We start from the raw sequence: 26,543 nt of genomic DNA, 5'->3' as shown, positions 1-26,543 counted from the left end.
CTCGATAGAAAAGATCAAACACTTTATTTACAAATCACATCAAATCGATTCATTGTAGAAAAGTCAAAATATTAAAATAATATTTACATCGACACCACACAGTGGACCAAATTCCGGCTCTGGACCCACACAGCGGCCGCACAGAAAGCCACGGGGGTCCCTTCTTTAAACACTGTGTGATGTCACTTCCTGGAAGAGCACTGTCACTTCCTGTAATTGTGATGTCACTTCCTGGAAGAGTGATGTCACTTCCTGGAGGATCAATGTCACTTCTTGGAGGAGTGATGTCACTTCCTGGAAGAGTAATGTCACGTCCTGGAAGAGTGATGTCACCTCCTGGAAGAGTAATTTCACTTCCTGGAAGAGTAATGTCACTTCCTGGAAGAGTGAGGTCACTTCCTGGAAGAGTGATGTCACATCATTGCATGCAAACAGATAATACTCAAATGTTTGTAAAAGTTTTAAAAGTTCAAATGATCCAAACACAGGAACAGGAAGTCCAGAAAACACAAACAGGAAGTAGAAACCTCAGTGAGAGCAGGCAAACAGGAAGTACATATAGTAATAACACAGACGTTATTGCTATGTTCAAATCACCCCCCCCACACACACACACACACACACACACACACACACACACACACACACACACACACACACACCTTATTGGTTTTTTTTCTTCATAAATATTTTATTGCTTTATTTCCCTGATGGAAGGTTCCAATTATTAGAATATAAGTAATACCTCACTGTGTGTCCTACCTCAGTACTACCTCACGGTGTGTCCTACCTCAGTACTACCTCACTGTGTGTACTACCGCAGTACTACCTCACTGTATGTACTACTTTAGTACTACCTCACTCCTCACTCTGTGTATTACCTCAGTACTACCTCACTGTGTGTACTACCTCAGTACTCCCTCACTGTATGTACTACCTCAGTACTACCTCACTGTGTGTACTACCTCATAGTGTCCAGTGTGCACTACCTGACTGTGTTCTACCTCTAGCTGACGTCGCCCAGGCAACCAGACCAAACAGGAAGTAGAAACACACAATAACAATAAAATATTCAACATTTGATCGGAAATAAAACCTTTTTGTTGCTTATAAATATGTGAAACGTGCTTTTAAATATTCAAATATTTAAATACTCAAATTCTTAAGTATTTAAATATTCTAAATTCCCAGGAAACATAACAAGGAGACTAGTACAGTGGTACTAATACAAAAGACTAGTACTACCAGTTGGTAGTACTAGTAATACTGACATTTGAAGTATTTGAGATGATTAAGAGAACTGAACTTGACATCAAAACAAACACACACTGGACCCAGTATCACCAGGGAGTAACTATTAACTAGTAGCAACTAGTTACCAGCAATAACCAGTTACTACTAGTAATTAGTAACTAGTAGTAACCAGCAATAACAGTTACTAGTAGCTAGCAGTAACTAGTAGGTACAAGTTACTTCTAATCACTACTAGTAACGAGTTACTACTAGTAACTGGAAACTAGTAACTAGAAGTAACTAGTAATAATCAGTTACTAGTAGGTAATAATCAGTTACTAGTAGTTACTAGTTGTTACCAGTTAACACCAGTAACTAGACACTACTAGTAACTGGTAACTAGTAGTAACCAGCAATAATCAGTTACTAGTAGTAACAAGTGGCTACTAGTAACTTTGTTGTCACTAGGAGTTACCAGTTACTTCTAGAAACTAGTTAATACTAACTAGAAACTAGTGACTAGTAGTAACTAGTAACCAGCAATAATCAGTTGCTAGTAGTTACTAGTAGTTGCCAGTTAATACTAGAAACTAGATACTCCTAGTAACTGGTAACTAGTAGTAGCCAGTAACCAGCAATAACCACTTACTAGTTAATACTAGTAACTAGTAGCTACTAGTTACTTCTAGTCACTCCTATTTACCAGTTAATACTAGTAACTAGTTACTAGTGACATGTCGTTGTGGTTTTGTCCAATCACGGCTCAGATGGCTAATTAGTCTCTGGGGTTAAAGGTCTCAGGGTCACATGCTTCATCAGAGTCTTGTTAAGCTCCTCCTCCAGGACAAACTGTGTGGAAATGCATGCTGGGAAACGTGGCTCAGTGGCAGCCAGCGCAGCGTCCACGTCCAGGCGGCCTGAGGTCAGGGGCCTTGCTCTGCAGCGGGGTCAGGGGTCAGAGGTCCGTGACCTTGCTCTCCAGCAGGGCGGCGACCTGCTGCAGCCGGTACGCCAGCTGCATCCTGTGTGCGGCGGCGTCCTGGTCCAGGCAGAGTACTAGCTGAGTGTAGTACTTCTGGATGTACTTGTACAACTCATGGAGAGCCACCATGCTGTTCATCTCTGAGGCAAAACTCTGAAAGATATACACACATGTACTTATACACCGCAGTCCTATATATAGAGACATAGAGCCGTGGTGTGTACATGGAGTACTGATGGAGTACAGAGGGAGTACTGAGGACGTACAGAGGGAGAACTGAGGGACTACAGAGGGAGTACTGAGGACGTACAGAGGGAGAACTGAGGGACTACAGAGGTAGTACTGATGGAGTACAAAGGGAGTACAGAGATAGTACTGAAACAGTATTGAGGTAGTACTGAGGGAGTACAGAGTGAGTGCAGAGCTAGTTCTGAGGGAGCACTGATGAAGTACTGAGGGAGTACAGAGAGAATACTGAAGGAGTATTGAGGTAGTACTGAGGGAGTACTGAGGGAGTATTCAGGGAGTATTGAGGGAGTATTGAGGGAGTACAGAGGGAGTATTGAGGGAGTATTGAGGGGGTATTGAGGGAGTATTGAGAAGGTACTGAGGGAGTACAGAAGAGGTACTGAAGGAGTATTGAGGTAGCACTGAGGGAGTACTGAGGCAGTACAGAGAGTATTGAGGTAGTACTTAGGGAGTACTGTGGGAGTACAGAGGAAGTACTGATGGAGTACTGAGGTAGTACTGATGGAGTACTGAGGTGGTACTGAGGAAGTATTGAGGTTGTACTCACCCCGCTCAGCTCGGTCAGAGTAGAGTTCATCTCTTGGTAACAACCTGACGCTGCACTGTGGATGTCACTGTAGTACCTGTACACACAGTACACACAAAGTACAGTCAGTTAACCAGTCAGTCAACCAGTTAGTTAACCAGTTAGTTTAGCAATCAGTTGACCATTCAGTCAGTTAACCAGTAAGTTGACCAGTCAGTTAACCAGTCAGTCAGTTAACCAGACAGTTAACCAGTCAGCCAGTTAACCAGACAGTTAACCAGTCTGTCAGTTAACCAGTCAGTTAACCAGTCAGTCAACCAGTCAGTTAACCAGTTAGTTTAGCAATCAGTTGACCAGTCAGTTAACCAGTTAGTTTACCAGTCAGTTAACCAGTCGGTCAGTTAACCAGACAGTTAACCAGACAGTTAACCAGTCAGCCAGTTAACCAGACAGTTAACCCGTCAGTCAGTTAACCAGTCAGTTAACCAGTCAGTCAACCAGTCAGTTAACCAGTTAGTTTACCAGTCAGTTAACCAGTCAGTTGACCAGTCAGTCAGTTAACCAGTCAGTCAGGTAACCAAACAGTTAACCAGTCCTCACCTCTCCACCAGTTGTTTGTATCTGGGAATCTCTCGAGCGTAAAGCAGCTTGTTGACTGGAGAGTCCTGCAACACACAATGTATCACTCCATCATATCACTCCATCATATCACTCCATCATATCACTCCATCATATCACTCCATCATATCACTCCATCATATCACTCCATCACTGTACAACACTATCACTCTACCTCTCCATCACTCATCACTCTATCACTCCATCACTTTTCATCCATCTATCACTATAGTGTGTGTGGAAGCTGTTGCAGGATAGAAAGTTTATGTTGGCAGAATGTTCTATCGTCCGGAGAGAAGAAAGTCCTTACCGAGACAGGCAGACAGGCAGACAGACAGGCAGGCAAACAGACAAATAGAAAGGCAGAGAGACAGAAAGACAGCCAGACAAGCAAGTAGACAGGCAGACAGACAAATTGACAGACAGACAGACAGACAGACAGACAGACAGACAGGCAGATAGGCAGGCAGACAGACAGACAGGCAGGCAGACAGGCAGGCAGATAGACAGATGGGAAGACAGACAGACAGACAGACAGTCAAGCAGGAAGACAGACAGACAGGTCTTACCCTCCCCACTTTGTGCTCGGATGTGGTGCAGGAGTCGATGAAGGTCTGAGCGATGACAGACAGGACGGCGTCCACGCTGTCCGACACCTGGACATCCAGGACAAATTGAGGGTTCTTCAAAATGTTCACCCAGAACCGCAGGGGCAGGCTGGACCAGGACCAGATACAGGACCAAGACCAGGATCACGACCAGGCCCAGTGCCAGATATAGGACCAGGACAGAGACCAGACCGGAATCACAACCAGAACCAGAATTACACCAGGACAAGAACCACAATCAGAAACAGGAACAGGACCAGGACCAAAGCCAGAGCCAGAGCCAGGTCCAGAACCCAGATTCGGACCCTGTCCCAGACCTGGACCCGGACCAGGACTAGGACCAGGACCAGGACCAGGACCCAGACTCAGACCCAGACCCAGACCCAGACCCTGACCCTTCTTCTCCCCATGTGTCTTCACTTCCTGTCCCTGTCCTGTACCTATTAGTCTTCCAGATGTGGACCGTCTCTGGGTCCTCGATCCCATGTTTCGCCGCCATGTCATCCAGGAAGTCGAAGAAGAAGCGCACAGCGATGGGTGGCGGTCGCTTGGTCCCGAGGATGGACAGAAAGACGTCGTCTACGAACTTCTGCAGTGTCCCCTGGGGGCGGAGTTTAGAGACGCTTAGGATGTGTGTGGGCATGGCCTGGTCAGTGTGTGTGTGGGTGTGGCCTGGTCACTGTGTGTGTCTGAAGGCATGGCCTGCTCAGTGTGGGTGTGCACCTTCATGGACAGCAGCCTGGTGAGGTAGATCTCGGGGATAGCCTTCGCTCGCCCGCTCTCCCTCTTGTCGGCATCTTCACTCTTCACCAGGTGCCATGCCCGCAGCCCCTCCTCCTCCTCGCCTTCCAGCATGGATGCTTCTGTGGACACAGGAACAGGAAGTGGAACCAGTTCAGCATTTCAACACAATCATCCCCCAGAAGCTGCTTGGCCTCAACACCTCCATCTGTAATGGGATTGTGGACTTCCTGACAGAGACCACAGACAGTGTTAGGTAGCACAGGCATCCCCCAAGGCTGTGTGCTCAGCCCACCGCTGTTCACGTTGCTCACCTACAACTGTTGTGCCAAGTCCAAATTCAATCACTTCATTAAGTTTGCTGATAACACGACAGTGGCGGGCCTCATCAGTAACAATGATGAAACATCATACAGAGAGGAAGTGGAGCAGCTGGTGGGCTGGTGCAATGACAACAACCTATCTCTCAACATAGACAAAACTGAGGAGATGGCTGTTGATTTCAGGAAGATGCCAATTGACCACTCTCCACTGTTTTTCAGCAGCTCAGCAGTGGAGAGGGTCAGGAGCACCAAGTTTCTTGGTGTGAACATCGCTGACGACCTGATCTGGTCAACACCAACTCTGCAGTAAAGAAGCACAGCAACACCTCAACTTCATGCAGAGATTGAAGAGAGCCAGTCTGCCAGCGCCTAAACTGACCCCCTTCTACAGAGGCACTGTGGAGAGCGTGCATCACTGTGTGGTTTGGAGACTGTAGACTGAAGACCCTGCAGCGCATAGTGAGGACAGCCGAGAAGATGGTAGAGGTCCCCCTCCTCTCCATCCAAGACGCGTTAGATGGTCGGGGTCCCCCTCCCCTCCATCCAGGACGTCTATCAGAGGCACTGTGCATGCACAGCTTCCTCCATGGTGAGGGACCCCGCCCACCACTCACACAGCCTGGTTGTCCCTCTGCATTAGAAGCAGCTCTGCCAGCTTCTGCAACAGCATAGTCCCCCAAGCTGTCAGACTTGGAACACCCTGCTGCCATCAATCACATAAGGACCCCACCCCCACAACTCACCCTATCTTCCACCCTGCCTCCCGAAAACATGCTGGATCGCCTTCTACTTTTTCTGTTTCTGTATTTGTATCAACATCATATGTTTTGTGACAATGTTGTATTTTGTTTTTGTACTGAATCTCCTTCTCGTGTACTTTGTATGTGGATGAAGGATAAATAAACTGGAACTGGAACTTGAGATGAGGAGCGAACACCTATACATCTGGTTCTAGATGTGTTGGTTCTACATGCTCTGGTTCTAGATGGCTTGGTTCTAGATGTGTTGGTTCTAGATGCTTGGGTTCTACATGGTCCTAGCTATGTTGGTTCTAGGTTTGTTGGTTCTAGATTTTCCGGTTCTAGGTGTGCTGGTTCTAGATGGTTCTAGATGTGTTGGTTCTAGATGTGTTGGTTTGAGATGCTCTGGTTCTAGATGTATTGTTTATAGATTTTCTGGTTCTAGGTGTGCTGGTTCTAGATGGTTCTAGATGTGTTGGTTCTAGATGTGTTGGTTTGAGATGCTCTGGTTCTAGATGTATTGTTTATAGATTTTCTGGCTCTAGGTGTGTTGGTTCTAGATGGTTCTGGGTGTGCTGGTTATAGATGCTCTGGGTCTAGATGTGTTGGTTCTTGGTGCACTGGCTCTAAATGCTCTGGTTCTAGATGGTTCTAGGTGTGTTGCTTCTAGATGGTTCTATGTGTGTTGGTTCTAGATGGCTCTAGGTGTGTCGGTTCTAGATGTGTTGGTTCAAGATGCTCTGGTTCTAGATGGTTCTAGGTGAGTTAGTTCTAGCTCTTACTTTCTCCGCTCTCGAAAACTTGATTGATTCCAATGGAATTCTGGGAACGAGGAATCAGCGCAACCGTAGCTCCATCGGGAACCTGGAGGAGGAGAGAAATCTCCAGTTCAGTGAAGTGGTGATGTCAAAGAGGAGAACAGAATTGCAGGAGAGGCACTACCATGTATGTATTGTATTATATATATATTTTTTATATGTAGCATATACAGTGTAGTGCTGTGGTGTGTAACATGTAGCATATTGCTTGTAGTGTTGCAGTGTGTAGTGTTATGGTTAATTAGTAACCCCACATGAAAATAACGTATTATATGGTATACTAAACCACCAATACTCAAGAAATCTGTGTTAAAAAAAACATTTCACCCTTTAAAAATGTATGCTATAAAACCAAAAGAGGGAACTTAAGTCTTCTGCAAACACAGGAGGACCAATTTGCAGCTGAAACAAAGAGAACGGGACCAAGGTCATACATCCATATAAGGCATAAAGAATTCTAAGAACCACGGAAGTAACCTTCTCCAAAAAAAAGTAAAAGCCTGGTAACATAGCTGAGATTGGCTTACCCCGACAAAGAATGTGATTGGTTATTAAGCTTCCCCAAAAAAAGATGAAAACCCTGGCAACAGGATTATGAGTGCTTCGCGGCGCTGACACGGGTAAAACATGTAATGGGAGAAGGGTACTTTTTGGATGTAAAGAAGCCCAGAGATTATGGTTAGTCAGACGGTTTCCTGGAGCCTACTCAAAGTTTATTTGCTATTTGACTCTCTGATATACAATAAGCTTTTTCGCATCAGACTTTGTACGGTTCCAGTGTATTGTCTTCCAAGTTTTTTCCAAGTCAGGACAATAACATGTACAATGTAGCATGTACCTTGTAGTGATGCAGTGTGTATCATGCAGCATATAACATGTAGCATGTACCTTGTAGTGATGCAGTGTGTAACATGTAGTATGTAGCATGTATCTTGTGGTGCTGCAGTGTGTAGCATGTAGCATGTATGATGAAGCGCTGAAGTATGTAACATGTAGCATGCACCTTGTAGTACTACAGTGTGTACCATGTAGCATGTAGCATGCACCTTGTAGTGCTGCAGTGTGTGACCTGTAGCATGTAGCATGTACCTTATAGTGCTGGACTGTGTAACATGTAGCATTTACCTTGTAGTGCTGCAGTGTGTAACATGTAGCATGCACCTTGTAGTACTACAGTGTGTACCATGTAGCATGTAGCATGCACCTTGTATTGCTGCAGTGTGTAACCTGTAGCATGTAGCATGTACCTTGTAGTGCTGCAGGGTGTTGATCTTCTTCCATCGCCCAGCAACAATCGCTGTGACATCGTCATCCGAGAGAGTCAGGTGACCCGCCTGCCCCGCCCGCCACTCTGAAATGCAAGAAATACTTACACTCTACAAGTAAATCTACACGTTAGTAAGTGTGTACTTGTACACAGTGTTTGATGTATTTGTACCCAGGTCCAGGGACTGGGCCGAGGGTCTCTGAGAGAACGGAGTTCCTCTGTAGATCTGATCCAGGATCTTATCTTTCACCTGGGAGACAGACGGGTAGAGTGTCAGAGAGATAGGGTCAGACAGGAAGAGAGAGAGGGAGACAGAAGTGACAGACATACATACAGATAGGTACCTGGGTGATTGTGTCTGTGTCCAACACTTTAACTGGACAAGGCTGAACATCTGTGCCGTTCTTCACTAGAACTGTCAGGGTCTGAGAGACAGACAGGCAGAAAGACAGACAGGGTGAAAGAGACAGAGAGACAGAGGACACACTGTTGGACCTCTGAGTATTGACTAATGTAGTAACTGTGTAGTAATTGTTTAGTAACTGCTGAGGAACTGTTTAGTAACTGTGTAGTAACTGTAGAAACTGTGGTAACTGTGTAGTAACTGTGTAGTAACTGCATAGTCACTGCTTAATAACTGCATAATAACTGTGTAGTAACTGCATAGTAACTGTGCACTTACTGCATAATAACTGTTTAGTTACTGTGTAGTAACTGCATAGTCGCTGTGTAGTAACTGTGTATCAACTGCGTAGTAACTGTTTAGAAACTGTGTAGTAATTGTTGAGTAACTGCATAGTAACTGCGTAGTAACTCTTTAGTAACTGCATAGCACTGTGTAGAAGTAGTGTAGTACTGTGTAGTAGTAGTGTAGTAGTAGTAGTACCATGGTGCAGTAGTCCACGTCCTCCCGCAGCAGGTGGCTGTCATTCAGCGTCCTCTTGGCTCGCCCACTCACTGCGTCCACTGGAGCTTTGTCCACCTGAGACTTGATGGCTCGGTAGAGCATGTAGAGGGGCTCCCCAGCCACCTCCTGAGAGACAGACAGGTGGAGGGAGACAATATACAACTCATGTTACATTATTTTGTATAACAGTATATTATTATATTATATTGTTGTATTGTTATATTTTTGTATTATTTTATTTTTGGATAATTATTTGTATTATTATATTATTATATTATTGTATTTTTGTATTATTTCATTATCATATTATTGTATTGTTATATTATTGTATTACTATATAATTGAATTACTATATGGTTCTACTACAGTGGTACCTGGACATACGACTGTAATTTGTTCTATAAGAACGGTCGTATGTTAAAACAGTCATATGTCGAAGCAATCTTTCCCATATACAACACGCTCATATTTTTCTATGATTTACTTCTTAGTTTCAATGGGAATTGTTGCCTTTTTCTTTTTCCCATCATCCTTCTTCTTAGGACTCATCATGAAGGGCAAAAATAAACAAAATACACAGAACAAACACAGTAAATATGAAAAAAATATCCATAAGCCACAAACTACGTGCACACACCATGTACGTCGCCCGCTGACTGGCTGCTGACTGGCTGCTGACTGGCTGCTGACTGGCCGCCGACGCGCAAACTGCAAATTTCCACGGTCGTATCTTGGAGCAGTCGGTCGCAAGTCGATAAAAATTTTCGCGATTATTGCTACTCGCATCTTGGATTAGTCGTAAGCAGATGCAGTCGTAAGTTGAGGTACCACTGTATTATATTGTATTATTACATTTTTGTACTATTGTATTATCACATTACTGTATTGTTATATTATTGTTTTATTATATTTTTGTATCACTATAATTCTATATAATTATATTATTAAATTATAATATTTTTGTATCACTATATTATTGTACTATTATATTTTTGTATTGTTATATTATTGCATTATTATATTTTTGTATTATTATATTATTACATTATTACATTATTGTATTATTAAATCATTGTATTATTGTATTATCATATTATTGTATTGTTATATTATTGTATCATTACATTTTTGTATTACTTGAATTTTTTATTATTATTTATTACATTATTATGTTTTTGTTAATTATATTTTAACATAAAAACAAGAAACAAGGTGAACACAGACCAAACCCTGAAGAGAGAGACAGATGGGAAGACCAACAGGCGGGCTGGAAGGGAGACAGACAGTCAGAAAGAGAGACAGACAGTCAGACAGATGGAAAGACAGTCAGACAGACAGAAAGCCACACAGTCAGACAAAGAGATAGACAGGTGCCTTGAGGAAGGAGTACAGATAGTCAGACAGACAGGTACCTTGAGGAAGGAGTACAGATAAACAGACAGACGGACCAACAGCGAGACAGACAGGTAACTTGAGGAAGGAGTACAGACAGACAGACATGTGCCTTGAGGAACGAGTACAGACAGACAGGAACCTTGAAGAAGGAGTACAGACAGACAGACAGACCTGTACCTTGAGGAAGAAGTACACAAACAGACAGACGGACAGGTACCTTGAGGAAGGAGTACAGACAGACAGACAGACCTGTACCTTGAGGAAGAAGTACACAAACAGACAGACGGACAGGTACCTTGAGGAAGGAGTACAGACAGACAGACAGGTACCTTGAGGAAGGAGTACAGACAGACAGACAGACAGACAGACATACAGGTAAATTGAGGAAAGAGTACAGACAGACATACAGACAGGCGGACAGACAGGTACCTTGAGGAAGGAGTATAAACAGACAAACTTCAGGAAGAAGTACAGACAGACAGGTACCTTGAGGAAGGAGAACAGACAGACAGACAGACAGGTTCCTTAAAGAAGGTGTATAGACAGACAGGGACCTTGAGAAAGGAGAACAGACAGATAGACAGACAGGTAACTTGAGGAAAGAGTACAGACAGACATGTACTTTAATGTGTATAGACAGATAGACAGGTACCTTAAGGAATGATACGGACAGAAAGACAGACAGACAGGTACCTTGAGGAAAGTGTATAGACAGACAGACAGACAGGTACCTTGAGGAAGATGTACAGACAGACAGATACTTTGAGGAAGATGTATAGACAGACAGGTACATTGAGGAAGAAAAACAGACAGACAGACAGGTACCTTGAGGAAGGAGTACAGACAGATCGACATCCAGTTCGTCAACATCTTCTCTACGACCGTTTCCGTCCTGAAACACACACACACACACACACACTGTAGGGTCAGTAGGTTCAGTAGGGTCAGAAGGATCAGGGTCAGTAGGTCAGTAGGTTTAGTATGGTCAGTAGGGTCAGGTACAGTAGGATCAGAAGGATCAGAGGGGTCAGTATGGTCAGTAGGATCAGTAGGGTAAGGATCAGTAGGTTCAGTAGAATCAGTAAGTCAGTAAGATCAGTAGGTTTAGGAAGGTCAGAAGGGTCAGTAGGATCAGTAGCATCAGTAGGATCAGTAGCATCAGGAGGGTAAGTAGAATCAGGGTGTCGTTAGGGTCAATAGGGTCAGTAGGGTCAGGGTGTCGTTAGGTACAGTAGGTTCAGTAGGGTCAGGGTGTCGTTAGGGTCAGAAGGGTTAGTAGGTTCAGTAGGTTCAGTTGCATCAGTAGGTTCAGTAGGATAAGTAGGATCATTAGGATCAGGAGGGTAAGTAGGATCAGGGTGTCGTTAGGGTCAGTAGGGTCAATAGGGTCAGTAGGGTCAGGGTATCGTTAGGGTCAGAAGGGTTAGTAGGTTCAGTAGGGTCAGGGTGTCGCTAGGGGTCGTCAGGAGGTACCTACCGGCGCAGCATGAGCTTGGGGTTCTTGGCCACGTACTGCTGGACCAGGTCCTGCAGCAGGTTCTTCATCACCTCGGTGAAGTACTCCAGCTTGTCATGCAGAGCCACGGTCAGGAGACTGGCCACAAAGCCCCGGTCCCTCTGGGAGAAGCTCTGCTGGGCCTCCAAGGTGTGGATGAACTACGGAGACAGACAGGCAGGCAGAGAGACAGGCAGAGAGACAGTCAGACAGACAGGCAGTGAGACCACCTTCTGGTAATAAACCCTACAGGGTCTCAGGTCTCCTACCCTACTTCCTGTAAAACTACTTCCTGTAAAATGACTTCCTGTAGACCTGGAAGGACAGTCAGGCAGACAGGCAGAGTCAGACAGACAGGCAGACAGACAGAGAAACAGAAAGACAGACATCCAGGCAGACAGACAGGCCGACAGACAGACCGACAGAAAGGACAGCAGGCAAGCAGGCAGACACAGACAGACAGGCAGACAGACAGTAAGGCAGGTAGGCAGGCAGGGAGACAGAAAGGAAGACAGACGGACAGACATATATGCTGACAAACAGAGAGGCAGGGAGGCAGGCAGACGGACAGACAGGCAGAGACAGTTAGACAGGCAGTGCGACCACCTTCTAATGATATCTATCTGATATCTATAACGGGTCTGGCGTCTCCTAACCTACTTCCTGTAAAACTATTTCCTTTAAAACTACTTCCTGTAGACCTGGAAGGACAGACCGGCAGAGTCAGACAGACAGAAAGGCAGGGAGGTAGGCAGACAGACACAGGCAGGCAGAGATAGACAGACATACATCCAGACAGACAGAAAGGCAGGGTGGTAGGCAGACAGACAGACAGACTGACAGGCAGCAAGGCAGACAGACATGCAGGCAGACCGCCAGGCAGGCAGGCAGGCAGGCAGACAGACAAACAGACAGATAGGCAGGCTGAAAGGCAGGCAGGCAGACAGACAGGCACACAGACAGGCAGCTAGAAAGACAGACAGACAGACCGACAGGCAGGGAGACAGACAGGAAGACAAACAGACAGACAGACAGACAGATATACAGGCCAACAGACAGAAAGGCAGGGAGGCAGGCAGACAGACAGGCAGACAGACAGGCTCACCTGGATGAGGAACAGTCTGTTGTTCAGCAGGTTGCCCAGTTGCACCAGTCCCTGCTGCACCGTCGCCCTCCTGGACTCGGGGACGTCCAGCGTCCGGCCCAGCGGCGCCCCCTGCTGACCGGGAAAGAAGACGCGCTCTGCATAGCTCCTGTAGTCCAGCAGGGGGATGAAGGGACCGCCCACATCACTGCTCTGATCCATCATCTCTGTCATTAGGTCTGGAGGGTGGGAGACAGGTAGGAAGACAGCTTAAACTAAGTTCAGGGGAGACACTTGATAGTCAGGTCAGGGGAGGGAGACAGGTAGGTAGACAGTTAATTCTCAGGGGAGGGAGACAGGGAGGGAGACATTTAATACTCAGGTCAAGGGGAGGGAGACAAGTAGGGAGACAGTTAATTCTCAGGTCAGGGGAGGGAGACAGGTAGGTCGACAGTTAATTCTCAGGGGAGGGAGACAGGTAGGAAGACAGTTAATACTCAGATCAGGGGGGGAGACAGGTAGGGAGACATTAAATACTAAGTTCAAGAGAAAGACAGGGGGGGAGACAGTTAATATTCAAGGTCAGGGGAGGGAGACAGGTTGCCAGACAGTTAATTCTCAGGGGAGGGAGACAAGTAGGGAGACAGTTAATACTCAGGTTGGGGGGGGCAGGTAGGGAGACAGTTAATATTCAGGTTGGGGGGGGCGACAGGTAGGGAGACAGTTAATACTCAGGTCGGGGGGGGAGACAGGTAGGGAGACAGTTAATACTCAGGTCGGGGGGGGAGACAGGTAGGGAGACATTAAATACTAAGTTCAAGGGTTGGGAGACAGTTCATTTTCAGGGGAGGGTGACAGGTAGGGAGACAGTTAATACTCAGGTTGGGGGGGGCAGGTAGGGAGACAGTTAATATTCAGGTTGGGGGGGGCGACAGGTAGGGAGACAGTTAATACTCAGGTCGGGGGGGGAGACAGGTAGGGAGACAGTTAATACTCAGGTCGGGGGGGAAGACAGGTAGGGAGACAGTTAATACTCAGGTCGGGGGGGGAGACAGGTAGAGAGACAGTTAATACTCAGGTCGGGGGGGGAGACAGGTAGGGAGACAGTTAATACTCAGGTCGGGGGGGAGACAGGTAGGGAGACAGTTAATACTCAGGTCGGGGGGGGAGACAGGTAGGGAGACATTAAATACTAAGTTCAAGGGTTGGGAGACAGTTCATTTTCAGGGGAGGGTGACAGGTAGGGAGACAGTTAATACTCAGGTCGGGGGGGGGACGACAGGTAGGGAGACAGTTAATACTCAGGTCGGGGGGGGAGACAGGTAGGGAGACAGTTAATACTCAAGTCGGGGGGGGAGACAGGTAGGGAGACAGTTAATACTCAGGTCGGGGGGGGAGACAGGTAGGGAGACAGTTAATACTCAGGTCGGGGGGGAGACAGGTAGGGAGACAGTTAATACTCAGGTCGGGGGGGGAGACAGGTAGGGAGACATTAAATACTAAGTTCAAGGGTTGGGAGACAGTTCATTTTCAGGGGAGGGTGACAGGTAGGGAGACAGTTAATACTCAGGTCGGGGGGGGACGACAGGTAGGGAGACAGTTAATACTCAGGTCGGGGGGGGAGACAGGTAGGGAGACAGTTAATACTCAAGTCGGGGGGGGAGACAGGTAGGGAGACAGTTAATACTCAGGTCGGGGGGGGAGACAGGTAGGGAGACATTAAATACTAAGTTCAAGGGTTGGGAGACAGTTCATTTTCAGGGGAGGGTGACAGGTAGGGAGACAGTTAATACTCAGGTCGGGGGGGGAGACAGGTAGGGAGACAGTTAATACTCAGGTCGGGGGGGGAGACAGGTAGGGAGACAGTTAATACTCAGGTCGGGGGGGGAGACAGGTAGGGAGACAGTTAATACTCAGGTCGGGGGGGGAGACAGGTAGGGAGACAGTTGACAGAGAACTATGACAACGTATTAAAGTTTATTCATGTTAGTGGTGAATGTATACAGTGTAGGCCACTCCCGGGTCCAGGACCAGGGAGACCTGGGCCAGGACCAGGGAGGCTCGGGCCTCTCCCAGATACAGGACCAGGGAGACCGGGGCCACTCCTGGAGCCAGGACCAGGGAGACCGGGGCCACTCCCGGATCCAGGACCAGGTAGTCCGGGGCCAGGACCAGGGAGACCGGGGCCACTCCCGGATACAGGACCAGGGAGACCAGGGCCACTCCCAGACCAGGACTGCCGGCCCCAGGCTCTGGGGTTCAGACCAGACCGGGGCCAGGGGAAGTCACATTGGAGGTTGATCTGCTCCCAGTGAGGGGAATCTCCTTCATCCACCACCAGGTGCAGGGGCCACCACCAGGGGCAGGGGCCACCACCAGGTGCAGGGGCCACCACCAGGGGCAGGGGCCACCACCAGGGGCAGGGGCCACCACCAGGGGCAGGGGCCACCACCAGGGGCAGGGGCCACCACCAGGGGCAGTACCTGTGAACTCCTTGCGACACTGATCTCCCACGTTGATCTCCAGAGTCTCCAGCTGCAGCAAAACCTTCTTATAGTCCCTGAGGGCCTGCTGGCTCCGCCTCCTGCACACACACACACACACACACACAAAGATTGACGTCATTGTTACAGTTTTCAGACTCAAGGTGAACAGACAGATTGAAAGACAGACAGTACCTGTACATCAGGATGACGACGAGCACTGACAGGACGACGGCTGCGGACCCCGCCCCCAAACCGACCTGAGCGGCCAATGGGACGACAGGAAGCAGAGAGTCTGTGTCGTACTGGACCACGCCCAAGTCCACCTGCAGATTACCCATAACCACCTGCAGCACACACACACACACACACACACACACACACACATACACACACACACACACACACACACACATACACATACACATACACACACACATACACACACACACACACACACACACACACACACACACACACAGACACACACACAGACACACACACACACACACAGGCCTTAAGCTGGGACAACTGACAGATTGAGACAGGTCTGATACCCTGGAGGCCCCTGGAGGCCCTGGAGGCCCCTGGAGGCCCCTGGAGGCCCCTGGATCTCCCATTCTCCTGTGGTTCTCTTTGTAGGACAGCAGCCAATCAGAGCTACTTTGGAGAAGATAGATTACTTATTATGCACTGTGTTTAATGTGTACTGTGTACTGTGTGTACTGTGTACTGTGTACACAGCACACACAGTGATACGGGTTTGGCCGATGCTGATATCCTGTATCTATGTTGCATCTGATAGAATACAACAATTTAATAATTATAAATGACACAAAATTGGTGAAGTTAAATGAACATTTATATCACACTAATGTTATTGTTTGTAACGTCTCTGCAGTGCACTGATTTTAATAACAGTGGGGTCACACGGGGACAGTCCCTTAACTCTGATTGTTTAAAATGTTTGTTTCATCAAAGTTATGAAACAGAAATAAAACAAACAGATTCAAAATCAAAAGACGGGAAAACGCAAGCACGGCACAGGGCTGTCTGGAGGAGAAAGAAAAACCTCCACTCCAATTGTCTGAGTTAGATTTATGTTTGTCTCGAATGTGAAGTATTTCCAGACAGCACTCCTGCTGTTTTCTTCCAAAAGCGGTCGTGGGGGCTGGGCACCCGCCATTTTTAATGAGTAACACCATCACTGACGGGTTGGAGGAGGCTATGTGGGCTCTGCAGCGGGGCGGTGACTCGCTGTCAGAGAGAAGAGAGGGAGGAAGCAGCTGCATGTATCCATCGTGTGGAATATTAGTATTTAAACTGTTTTAAATATTCAGAATCGATTTGTTAAGGAAAATCTATAATTTTGTTACTCGTCTGACGACGTCATTTTTTTGTCAATCGGCCTCGTGAGCGCAGGCATCGGCCGATCCCGCTTATCTCAAAATGTGCAAATATCGGCCCAATTTATCGGAAACCGATCAATGGGTAGTACAACTGTGTAGTACAGTGTATTATATGTACATTGTGTGCGCTGTGTAGTACAGTGTATTACATTTGTACTGTGTGACCTGTGTGTACCGTGAGGCTGGGCAGCTCCTGGCTCCCCCTGCTGGCAGGTTGTAGTACTGGGGGTTCGCAGTACAGGTGAGTACTGTCCAGTGTCTTCACTTCACAGCGAGCGTCCCCGAGGCGCACCTCCACTTCCTGTCTGGACATGGCTCTGGTCAACTGCACCCCCTACAGGATGGAGGCACAAACACATCCAGCATGTGAGTGTGTGTGTGTTCACGTTCAAGTTCAAGAGATTATTTGTCACATACGGTCGTACATATATGCAGTGAAATGTCATGACACCCGGTGATTACACACAATAAGCTCTATAAGCTCAAAAAATACTCTAATGTGCGTAATCGACACACGGTGCTCGTGCAGGCGGCCGCAAGGGGCGGCGCCACATTCACGATTCTGGGGTTGTGTGTGTGTGTGTGTGTGTGTGTGTGTGTGTGTGTGTGTGTGTGTGTGTGTGTGTGTGTGTGTGTGTGTGTATGTGTGTGTGTGTGTGTGTGTGTGTGTGTGTGTGTGTGTGTGTGTGTGTGTCTGTACCTCCACAGCAATCACTCCTCCGGGTTTGAAGTGAAATGGGGAACCTGTCTCTCTGCTCAGGGGGTAGAGCTCCGGGTTTGGGAAGTAGAGGAAGGGACGACCCTGAGGGAGACAGACAGGTAGTGAGACAGACAGACTGAAGGGCAGGGGTGTGGCTAGTCGGACAGTAAGACAGAGGGACAGAGAAACAGACAGAGGGACAGTGAGACAGACAGAGGGACAGTGAGACAGACAGAGGGACAGTGAGTCAGACACAGGGACAATAAGACAGCCAAAGGGAGAGAGAGACAGACAGAACGACAGAGATAAAGACAGAGGGACAGTGAGACAGACAGGGGGACAGTGAGACAGACAGAGGGACAGAGAGATAGACAGAGGGACAGTGAGACAGAAAGGGGGACAAAGAGACAGACAGAGGGACAGTGAGACAGACAGAGAGATAAAAGGGACACCAAGACTGACAGGAGTACAGAGAGACAGACAGGGGGACAGTTTGACAGACAGATAGTTAGAGAGGCACAGATAGACCAACAGTAAGACAGAGAGACCAACAGAGGGACAGTGAGACAGGTGGACAGAGAGACAGAGAGATAGACAGAGGGACAGAGAGGGACAGAGGGACAGTGAGACAGACAAAGGGGCAGAGAGGGACAGAGAGACAGACAGAGGGACAGTGAGACAGAAGGACAGTGAGACAGACAGGGTGACAGTAAGACAGAGGGACAGACAGAGTGACAGAGAGGGACAGAGGGAAAGAGAGAGAGAGAAACAGAGGGACAGTGAGACAGAAAAAGGGACAGTGAAACAGACAGAGGGACAGTGAGACAGACAGAGGGACAGTGAGAGAGACAGAGTGACAGAGAGACAGACTGGTACCTGGATTTGCTCAAAGTCCACCCTGACGTTGTCCAGCTGGAACCAGACGCCCTTCACCTGGAGGTTAGAGGTCACTCTGGGGGTGAGACAGGTCATTTCCTCTGGAGACAACACCCTGCAGCATTCCGACACCTGAGAGACAGACAGGCAGAGAGACAGACAGGCAGAGAATGCATTGTGGGAGATGTAGCAAGGTTGTTCCGAATCAAACAAGATGAGAAGTCTGTGATTTGCTGTGCTACCAGTACACTGCCCCACGGTGGGCGTGGTCTGTCGCACCGTGGGCGTGGTCTGTCGCACGGTGGGCGTGGTCTGTCGCACCGCGGGTGTGGTCGTGGTCTCACTATGGCAACAGTTTAACTGTGGGTGTAGTCTGACTCATGTGGGCGTAGTCTGACTCATATGGGCGTGGTCTCACCGTGGGTGCGGTGCTGTTGAAGGCCAGTTGGTGCTTGGCAGTCAGCAGAGCCAATCCCCTTCTCCGCTTCACCCTCTGCAGCTCCACAGGCTCCGCCCACACTGCCATCAGCGGCTGCTGGACCACGTCCAGGTTGGTGCCGGTCACCCTGATGGAGCGCCCCCCTCTGGAAGCAGCAGGAGGAGTCAGACAGAGTGCTAACTCACTACGACCACAGTTCTACTTACTGAGTACTACCGCAGTACTAAAAGTACTCACTCGTAGTAGCTCTCTGTGGGCGAGGCCTCCCTCAGCACCGGGTCATCCAGGTACCGGAACTCTGCGCCGGACAGGACCCGCTCTGCCTTGCCAAACAGAACCCGGACTGGCACCAGCTCGGTCCTGGGACTGGAGCTGGTCTGGCAGACCAGCTGGGTGTCGTTCAGCTGCTCCACACTAGGGGGCGACAGGAGGGAGGAATTTTATTATTATTACTGATTTTCCAGCAGTGTTAGAAGGGAGTGGACTTCAGGACAGTGTACTGGTAGGACAGTGTACTGGTAGGACAGTGTAGTGGAGGTAGTACTGGTGGACAGTGTACTGGTAGGACAGTGTACTGGTAGGACAGTGTAGTGGAGGTAGTACTGGTGGACAGTGTACTGGTAGGACAGTGTACTGGTAGGACAGTGTACTGGTAGGACAGTGTAATGGAGGTAGTACTGGTGGACAGTGTACTGGTAGGACAGTGTAGTGGAGGTAGTACTGGTGGACAGTGTACTGGTAGGACAGTGTACTGGTAGGACAGTGTAGTGGAGGTAGTACTGGTGGACAGTGTACTGGCAGGACAGTGTACTGGTAGGACAGTGTAGTGGAGGTAGCACTGGTGGACAGTGTACTGGTAGGACAGTGTACTGGTAGCACAGTGTAATTGGGGTAGTACTGCGGTACTCACAGGAAGCAGCGCCCCAGGCCTACGTAGGCCTCCACGTCAGAGCTCTGACCCGTCAGAAGCTTCTTCCCTTGAACAGTGACCCTGGTTCCTCCAGAACGTGGACCCTTATCGGGGGCGAGGGCCACCAGTTGGGGGTCCTGAACATACACAGATAGAAGGTTCGCACGGCATTATGGCAAATCCGGAAATCCTACCGTAGGAGCCTCCTAACTGGGATGCATCCTCCCTCTCTACCTTCTCTTCTTCCTTCTACCATTCTCCTTCCCTTCCTCCCTCCCTCCTTCCTTCCTTCCTCCTTCCATCCCTCCCTCCCTCTCTTCTTTACCTGATAAGTGAATGTTTGTGCAGATTGTCCAGTTTGATGTGTTGCCACGGTTACCAGGACAGGCCCCGACCCCGGAACAGGACTGGGCTGCAGCTCACACACTATCCTGCACACACACACACACACACACACACACACACACACACACACGGTCAGTAATATCTGTGTGTATAAGTGTGTGTATAAGTGTGTATTAGCGTGTATTAGTGTGTGTATTTCTGTATATTAGTGTGTGTATCAATGTGAGTATTAGTGTGTCTTAGTGTGTATTATTTCAAGTTCAAGATCAAGACGTTTATCTGTCACAAACATATACATATAAGCATACATATATGTAGTGAAATGACAGTGTGTGTATTAGTGTGAATCAGTGTGTGTATAAGTGTATTTTAGTGTGTGTTAGTGTGTATTGGTGTGTGTATTAGTGTGTATTGGTGTGTATTGGGGTGTGTATTAGTGTGTGTATTAATGTGTACCTGGTAGAGATCAGGTATCCCTCCGCTTGGACCACACACTTCCTTCCTGCCACGCTGACTCCGCCCTCTATATCCTGGTACGTCACTCCCAGGTTCGAACCATGGATCGTCACCAAGATACCGCCCTCTAGTGGCCCAGAGACAGGAAGCACCTGGAGACAGAAAGGCAGCGAGGCAGACAGACAGACAGACCAACAGACAGACAGACAGACAGACCGACAGGCAGACAGAGTTTCTATGTTAAATCAGGAGGAATAGTGGTTACTGTGGCAACAACAGGAATGATGGATGGATGTATGATGGATAGATGCATGGATGAACGGATGAATGATGAATAAATAGATGATGGATGGATGGATGGGCGAGTGGGTGGGTGGATGGATGGATGGTGTGTGGATGAGCGGGTGCATAGATGATGGATGGATGGGTGGATGGAGGGATGGATGGAGAGATGGATGGATGTGTGGTTGGATGGATGGGTGAGTGGGTGGATGGACCGATGGATGGATGGATGATGGATAGATGGATGGATGAATGGATGCAGGGATGGAAGGAGAAATAGATGGATGGATGGAAAGGTAGATAAATGGATGGATGGATGGATGGATGGAGAGATGGATGGATATATGGACGAGTGGGTGGATGGATGGAGGGGTGAATGGATAGATGGATGGAAAGACTGATGGATGGATGGATGGATGGATAGATGGGTGGGTGGGTGGCTGGGTGGGTGGATGAATGGATGGATGGAAGGATGATGGATGGATAGGTGGATGAGTGCTAGGTGGGTGGATGGATGGATGGTTGGTTGGTTGGGTTGATGGATGGATGTATAGATGGATGGGTGGGTGGATGGACGGAGAGATGGATGGGTGGATGGATGGATGGGTGGATAGATGGATGGAGAAATGAATGGTTGGATGAGTGGGTGGATGGGTGTGTGTGACTAGATGATGGATGGATGGATGGATGAGTTATGGGTGTGGTTGGGTGGATGGATGGATAGATGGGTGGGTGGATGGATTGATGGATGGATGGACAGTTGGATAGATGACTGTGTGGATGGATGGATGGATGGATGAGTGGGTGGATGGATTGATGGATGGATGGACCGCTGGATAGATGAGTGGGTGGATGGATGGTGGGCATATGAAGTCAGAGGGGTTGGAGTCAATGGACAATGGGTGGAGTGAGGAGTGTTACCTCTGTGATTCGTGGAGGTGGGCAGGAGTAGGTGGGGCGTCCGGAGCAGGATTGGTTGTAGACGCAGCTGGGGGCGGAGCTTCCTGTGCACCAGACACACCCATACTCTGCCGGCACCGCCCGGCACTGCGAGCAATCGGATTGGCCGGCCGAGCAGTTGTACATACGCACTGACAGGAAGTGAGTTCGGATATAAAAGGAAGTGAGGTCGGATGAACCGGAAGTGAGGTCAGGTGAACAGGAAGTGAGGTCAGGTACAACATGAAGAGAAGATAAACAGGAAGTGGGGTCACCTGAAACAGAAGGGACGGTGTCGATGCGCAGATCACCGCTGAGCAGGTAGACAGCTGCTGAACGTTCTAACTGTCTCACTGCGTACTGGAACTGGACCGACAGACAGAGAAGAGAGACAAGAGATTTTATTAAGATAAGAAAAAGTCTGTGTGTGTGTGTGTGTCTGTCTGTTACCTGGTAAAGAGAACAGCTGAAGGTGTGTGTGTGTGTGTGTGGGTGTGTGTGTGTGTGTGTGTGTGTGTGTTACCTGGTGTGTAGAACAGCTGAAGGTGTGTGTGTGTACATCGTGTGTTTCCAGTGTCGCGTTCAGATGAAACTGGAATCCATCAACTTCAACCACGCACACAAAGTCTGCAGCCTGCACACACACACACACACACACACACACACACACACACACACACACACACACACACACACACACACACACACACACACACACACACACACACACACACACAGTTAGTAAATCATGTTTTGACAACAGTCAGACATTTATTATTCTAAAGCCAATCTACACCTAGAACCCTGTCCTGGAACCCTGTTTTAGAACCCTGTCCTGGAATCCTGTCCTGGAACCCTAGTTATGGATCTTACTGAGAACAGCTCCAGGTTCCTCGCCAGGAGACGCAGAGTGACAGGAAATCCAACAGGAACCAATGAGGAACCGAGCAGTGAAAAGAGGGCGGGACAGGAAGTGGAACCTGAGGACGTTTCCTGTTCGGAGAGGCAGAGAGAGACACAGGCTGAGAGAGAGACAAACATACGGACAGACAGACAGACAGACAGACAGGCAGGGTAGCTGCCTCACCCTCTGACTGTAGATGATGTGTGGTGTCTTGCAGCTCCGTTGGGACGAGCAGCGCTGCTCCAGTGGACACCACCTGCAGGACCAGGGGCTGAGCACGCAGGATGCACACCTGCACACACACACACACACACACACACACACACACACACACACACATACACACACTCACTCAGTATGTACTCAGTGTAGTACTCTGGGTAGTACTCAGTGTCGTACTAGTACTCATGTGTACTCACGGGGAGCTCTGGTTCAGCGCTCCGGTTGCTCCACAGTCATAGAAGGTGATGTGTGCGGAGCTTATCGTCACATGACCAAACAGCAGAGCCACACCCATGGTCATATGATCTGGAGGTAGGAACAGGAAGTAAAGGAAACACATTCATACAAATCATTAAACCAACCGTCTCTCAGTCCCTCCAGGACAGAGCCCTCTTGTCAGCGTGCAGTGCCCCCTGTTGCATGTAGTGCCCCCTTTTGGGTGCGGTGCCCCCTGTTGAGGACGGTGCCCCCTGTTGGGTGAAGCAGCCCCCGTCAGGGTGCAGTGCCCCCTGTCGAGGACAGCGCCCCCTGAAATGGGATAGCGCCCGCTGCTTGTTGGGGACAGCAGCTCCTGTCAGGATACAGCGCCCGCAGTTGGGGACGGTGCCCCCTGTTGGTAATAGTGCCCCCTGTTGGGTGCAGTGCCCACTGTCGGGGTCCAGCTCCTTCTTCCTGTTTGCTGTTATCGTGCTCACCACTTCCTGCCGGAATTGGGGGGAGGAGCTCCGGTGGGGGGGATTGACAGGTGACGCTGGTTCCCGAGACAATGGCAGGCTGAGGTGGGAGGGGCCCAAAGGAGCAGGAAAGCGAATCCAAGATGGATGGCAGCTGCAGGACCAGCATGTTCACCTGTATAGCAGAGAGACAGGTGTTTATCCTGTCTCACAAAAAACATCTACAGCTGCTGTCACACGTTCACTGAAACCCTGAACTTATCTGGACATTACCAGGAGGAGCTGTTTGTGTGAACGCTAACGTCCGAATCATTTGACCCGAACATGACCCGGACTGTACCCAGCCAGCACCGAGTACAAAGTCTGTGTCGGGTCAGATTGAGGGGTTTGTGTGAACAGAGCAGGTGATTGTCCGGAGCGTTCACAGTGAGCGGGTGGGCGTGTCGCGTGTTGACGACGTCTCTATCATGCGACTGGTGACGTTATCAACGTGCGACGCGCCCTCTTGCCAAGTGTGAAGAAGGGTCTGAGCGTCGCTGCTTCATAGTCATTTCCTCACGCTCTCATTGGCTGTTGCTGATCTCCGGCCCTGTCATCACGCACTGCGCAGCTGGCTACAATATCTCAGCACATTGTCATAATAACACTAAGTAAGAGGCAGGAAGTAGCCTTGATAAAGAGACAGGAAGTAGCCTCGATAAGGAGACAGAAAGTGTCCTTGATAAAGAGACAGAAGTAGCCTTGATAAGGAGACAGGAAGTAGCCTCGATAAGGAGAAAGGAAGTAGCCTTGATAAGGAGACAGGAAGTAGCCTTGATAAAGAGACAGGAAGTAGCCCTGATAAGGAGACAGGAAGTAGCCTTATCAGCCTTATTGCTCCCTCACCTCGGTCGGCTCAGCTCGGCTCTGATTGGCTGGCTCAACGCTCTGGATGCTCACGCATCGACTGGTCGGTTCGAAGCTCCAGAGCCAGTGGTTGGCCACCGGGTGGTGCTGACACTGCTGCTTCCTGGAGCATCTGGAGAAAACAAAACAACAATCAAACAAACAAACTTTAACCAATCAGGAGATGACAGCCTGGACATGATGCATGCTGGGATTGAAACAGTCTGCATCAATAACATCAGGAAGATAGAGACAGACAGGCAGACAGGCAGACCGAAATGAAGGCAGACGTACAGGCAGACAAACAGACAGGAAAAGAGGCAGACAGACAGACGGACAGACAGACAGACAGACAGACAGACAGACGGACGGACGGACCTACCTTCCCTCCAGGACACACCAGCCACAGTACGGGTCCCTGACGGCAAGACAGGACTGACAGTCTGGCTGTCTCTCACACAAAGCTAAAGGAAGCTTAGACACCTGGGAGAGACAGACAGGAAGACAGGGCGACAGGTAGAGAGAGACAGACAGGGACAAGAGAAGGATTCATTGGAAAGTATTTAAAACATGAAGAACAAATTTAAACCAATACTGTAATACTACATACTACCTGGCAGACAGACAGGCAGACAATGAAGCAGACAACGAAGCAGGCAGACAGACAGACAGACAGACAGGCAGGCAGGCAGGCAGGCAGGCAGGCAGGCAGGCAGATAGACAGGCAGGCAGACAGACAGACGGACAGGCAGGCAGGCAGGCAGACAGATAGACAGGCAGACATGCAGACAGGCAAGCAAGCAGGCAGGCAGACAGACAGACAGGCAGAGAGATAGACAGGCAGCCTGACAGATAGACATGCGGACAGACAGATAGACAGGTAGACACACAGATAGACAGGCAGACAGGTACCTTGCTGTGTGTTAGAACATACACATGTTCTCCTCTCTGGTCTAGCAGCAGATCAGCATGCACGGCAGAACCCGTATCCACGGCAACGCTGGAGTAGATCTGAGCCGACCCATCAGAGCGCAGGACCGCCTGCATACACACACACACACACACACACGCACACCCACACACACACAGCCACACACACACAGCCACACACACAAACAGACACACATACACACACACACACACACACACACACACACACACACACACACAGACACACACACACACACACACACAGACACACACACCCACACACACACACACACACACAGACACACAATCAGATGATAGAAAATGAATCAAAGCTTGAAACAAAGGTGTTTGTAGAGTCACCTTGTGCACGTTTCCCTCCCTGTCTCCCAGTAGAGCGATGGTGTGTCCCGCCTCTGTTGTCGTGGTGACGGCAGTGAGCAGCGTTTCCGTGGTAACAGTGGGCGTGGCAGCGACGGGCCGAGCGCTGGCGATGGGGCTGGGGGTGTGTTCGCCCCCACAGGGGTACTTCACCACCGAGTCCTGGACACAGACACCGTCACTGACTACTAACTAATTACTCGTAACTAGTAGCTAGTAACTCAAACTAGTAACTTGTCTGGTAAATAGTAACTGGTCAGTAGTCAGTAGTAGGAACTAGTAACTCATAACTACTAACTAGAAACTTGTTACTCAAACTAATTAGTTACTATTTAGTACTTGCTCAAATAAGTAACTAGAACTCCTTACTAGTAACTAGAACTCCTCACTAGTAAGAACAAGAACAAGAAGTAGTAACTAGAAAACTAGTAACTGGTAAAAAGTAACACAAACTAGTAACTCAAACTTGTAACTGGAACCTGTAACTTGTACTAGTAACCATTATCTTATTAACTATTAATAAAGCATAAAGCTTGACGCTGGTTATTCCTGCTGTTACCACAGACAACCTGCAGGTGACAGCAGACAACAATATACACACACACGCACATACACACATACACATGTATGTGTGTGTGTGTGTGTGTGTGTGTGTGTGTGTGTGTGTGTGTGTGTGTGTGTGTGTGTGTGCGTGCGTGCGCGCGCACCTTGGGCAGCCGCAGGCA

At 48.6% G+C, this 26,543-nt stretch overlaps 1 protein-coding gene across 5 annotated transcripts in view; it reads right to left on the bottom strand.

Annotated features, from left to right (window-relative positions):
• plxnb3 (plexin B3) overlaps positions 1-26,543 on the bottom strand; it is a 51,897-nt gene continuing 25,354 nt past the window's right edge. For 3 of the 5 annotated variants that reach the window (XM_080014699.1, XM_080014698.1, XM_080014700.1), the window contains exons 3-38: positions 26,526-26,543; positions 25,801-25,980; positions 25,423-25,551; positions 24,893-24,993; positions 24,511-24,643; positions 23,647-23,800; positions 23,149-23,257; positions 22,913-23,021; positions 22,699-22,818; positions 22,349-22,459; positions 22,101-22,191; positions 21,808-21,977; positions 20,605-20,756; positions 20,129-20,234; positions 19,804-19,940; positions 19,131-19,307; positions 18,873-19,038; positions 18,455-18,586; positions 17,579-17,680; positions 17,054-17,212; positions 15,665-15,816; positions 15,470-15,570; positions 13,008-13,225; positions 11,885-12,063; positions 11,233-11,299; positions 8,992-9,138; positions 8,450-8,530; positions 8,277-8,355; positions 8,086-8,189; positions 6,803-6,884; positions 4,940-5,079; positions 4,657-4,817; positions 4,178-4,325; positions 3,591-3,655; positions 3,012-3,087; positions 1-2,368 (exon numbers count right to left, since the gene is read on the bottom strand). The exon at positions 26,526-26,543 is cut by the window's right edge and continues 712 nt beyond it. In XM_080014699.1, the coding sequence (XP_079870825.1) occupies positions 2,189-2,368; positions 3,012-3,087; positions 3,591-3,655; positions 4,178-4,325; positions 4,657-4,817; positions 4,940-5,079; positions 6,803-6,884; positions 8,086-8,189; positions 8,277-8,355; positions 8,450-8,530; positions 8,992-9,138; positions 11,233-11,299; positions 11,885-12,063; positions 13,008-13,225; positions 15,470-15,570; positions 15,665-15,816; positions 17,054-17,212; positions 17,579-17,680; positions 18,455-18,586; positions 18,873-19,038; positions 19,131-19,307; positions 19,804-19,940; positions 20,129-20,234; positions 20,605-20,756; positions 21,808-21,977; positions 22,101-22,191; positions 22,349-22,459; positions 22,699-22,818; positions 22,913-23,021; positions 23,149-23,257; positions 23,647-23,800; positions 24,511-24,643; positions 24,893-24,993; positions 25,423-25,551; positions 25,801-25,980; positions 26,526-26,543 (4,536 nt within the window). In that variant the 3' untranslated portion in view covers positions 1-2,188. Of the gene's footprint in view, positions 2,369-3,011; positions 3,088-3,590; positions 3,656-4,177; positions 4,326-4,501; positions 4,818-4,939; positions 5,080-6,802; positions 6,885-8,085; positions 8,190-8,276; positions 8,356-8,449; positions 8,531-8,991; positions 9,139-11,232; positions 11,300-11,884; positions 12,064-13,007; positions 13,226-15,469; positions 15,571-15,664; positions 15,817-17,053; positions 17,213-17,578; positions 17,681-18,454; positions 18,587-18,872; positions 19,039-19,130; positions 19,308-19,803; positions 19,941-20,128; positions 20,235-20,604; positions 20,757-21,807; positions 21,978-22,100; positions 22,192-22,348; positions 22,460-22,698; positions 22,819-22,912; positions 23,022-23,148; positions 23,258-23,646; positions 23,801-24,510; positions 24,644-24,892; positions 24,994-25,422; positions 25,552-25,800; positions 25,981-26,525 lie in introns of those variants that run through there. The other 2 variants (XM_080014701.1, XM_080014702.1) reach the window with 2 other exon arrangements.

Source organism: Zeus faber, assembly GCF_960531495.2.
Source record: "Zeus faber genome assembly, chromosome: 15".
Lineage (NCBI taxonomy): Eukaryota > Metazoa > Chordata > Actinopteri > Zeiformes > Zeidae > Zeus > Zeus faber.
Note: the sequence above shows the minus strand (reverse complement) of the source record. Positions and strands in the feature narration are given on the sequence as shown.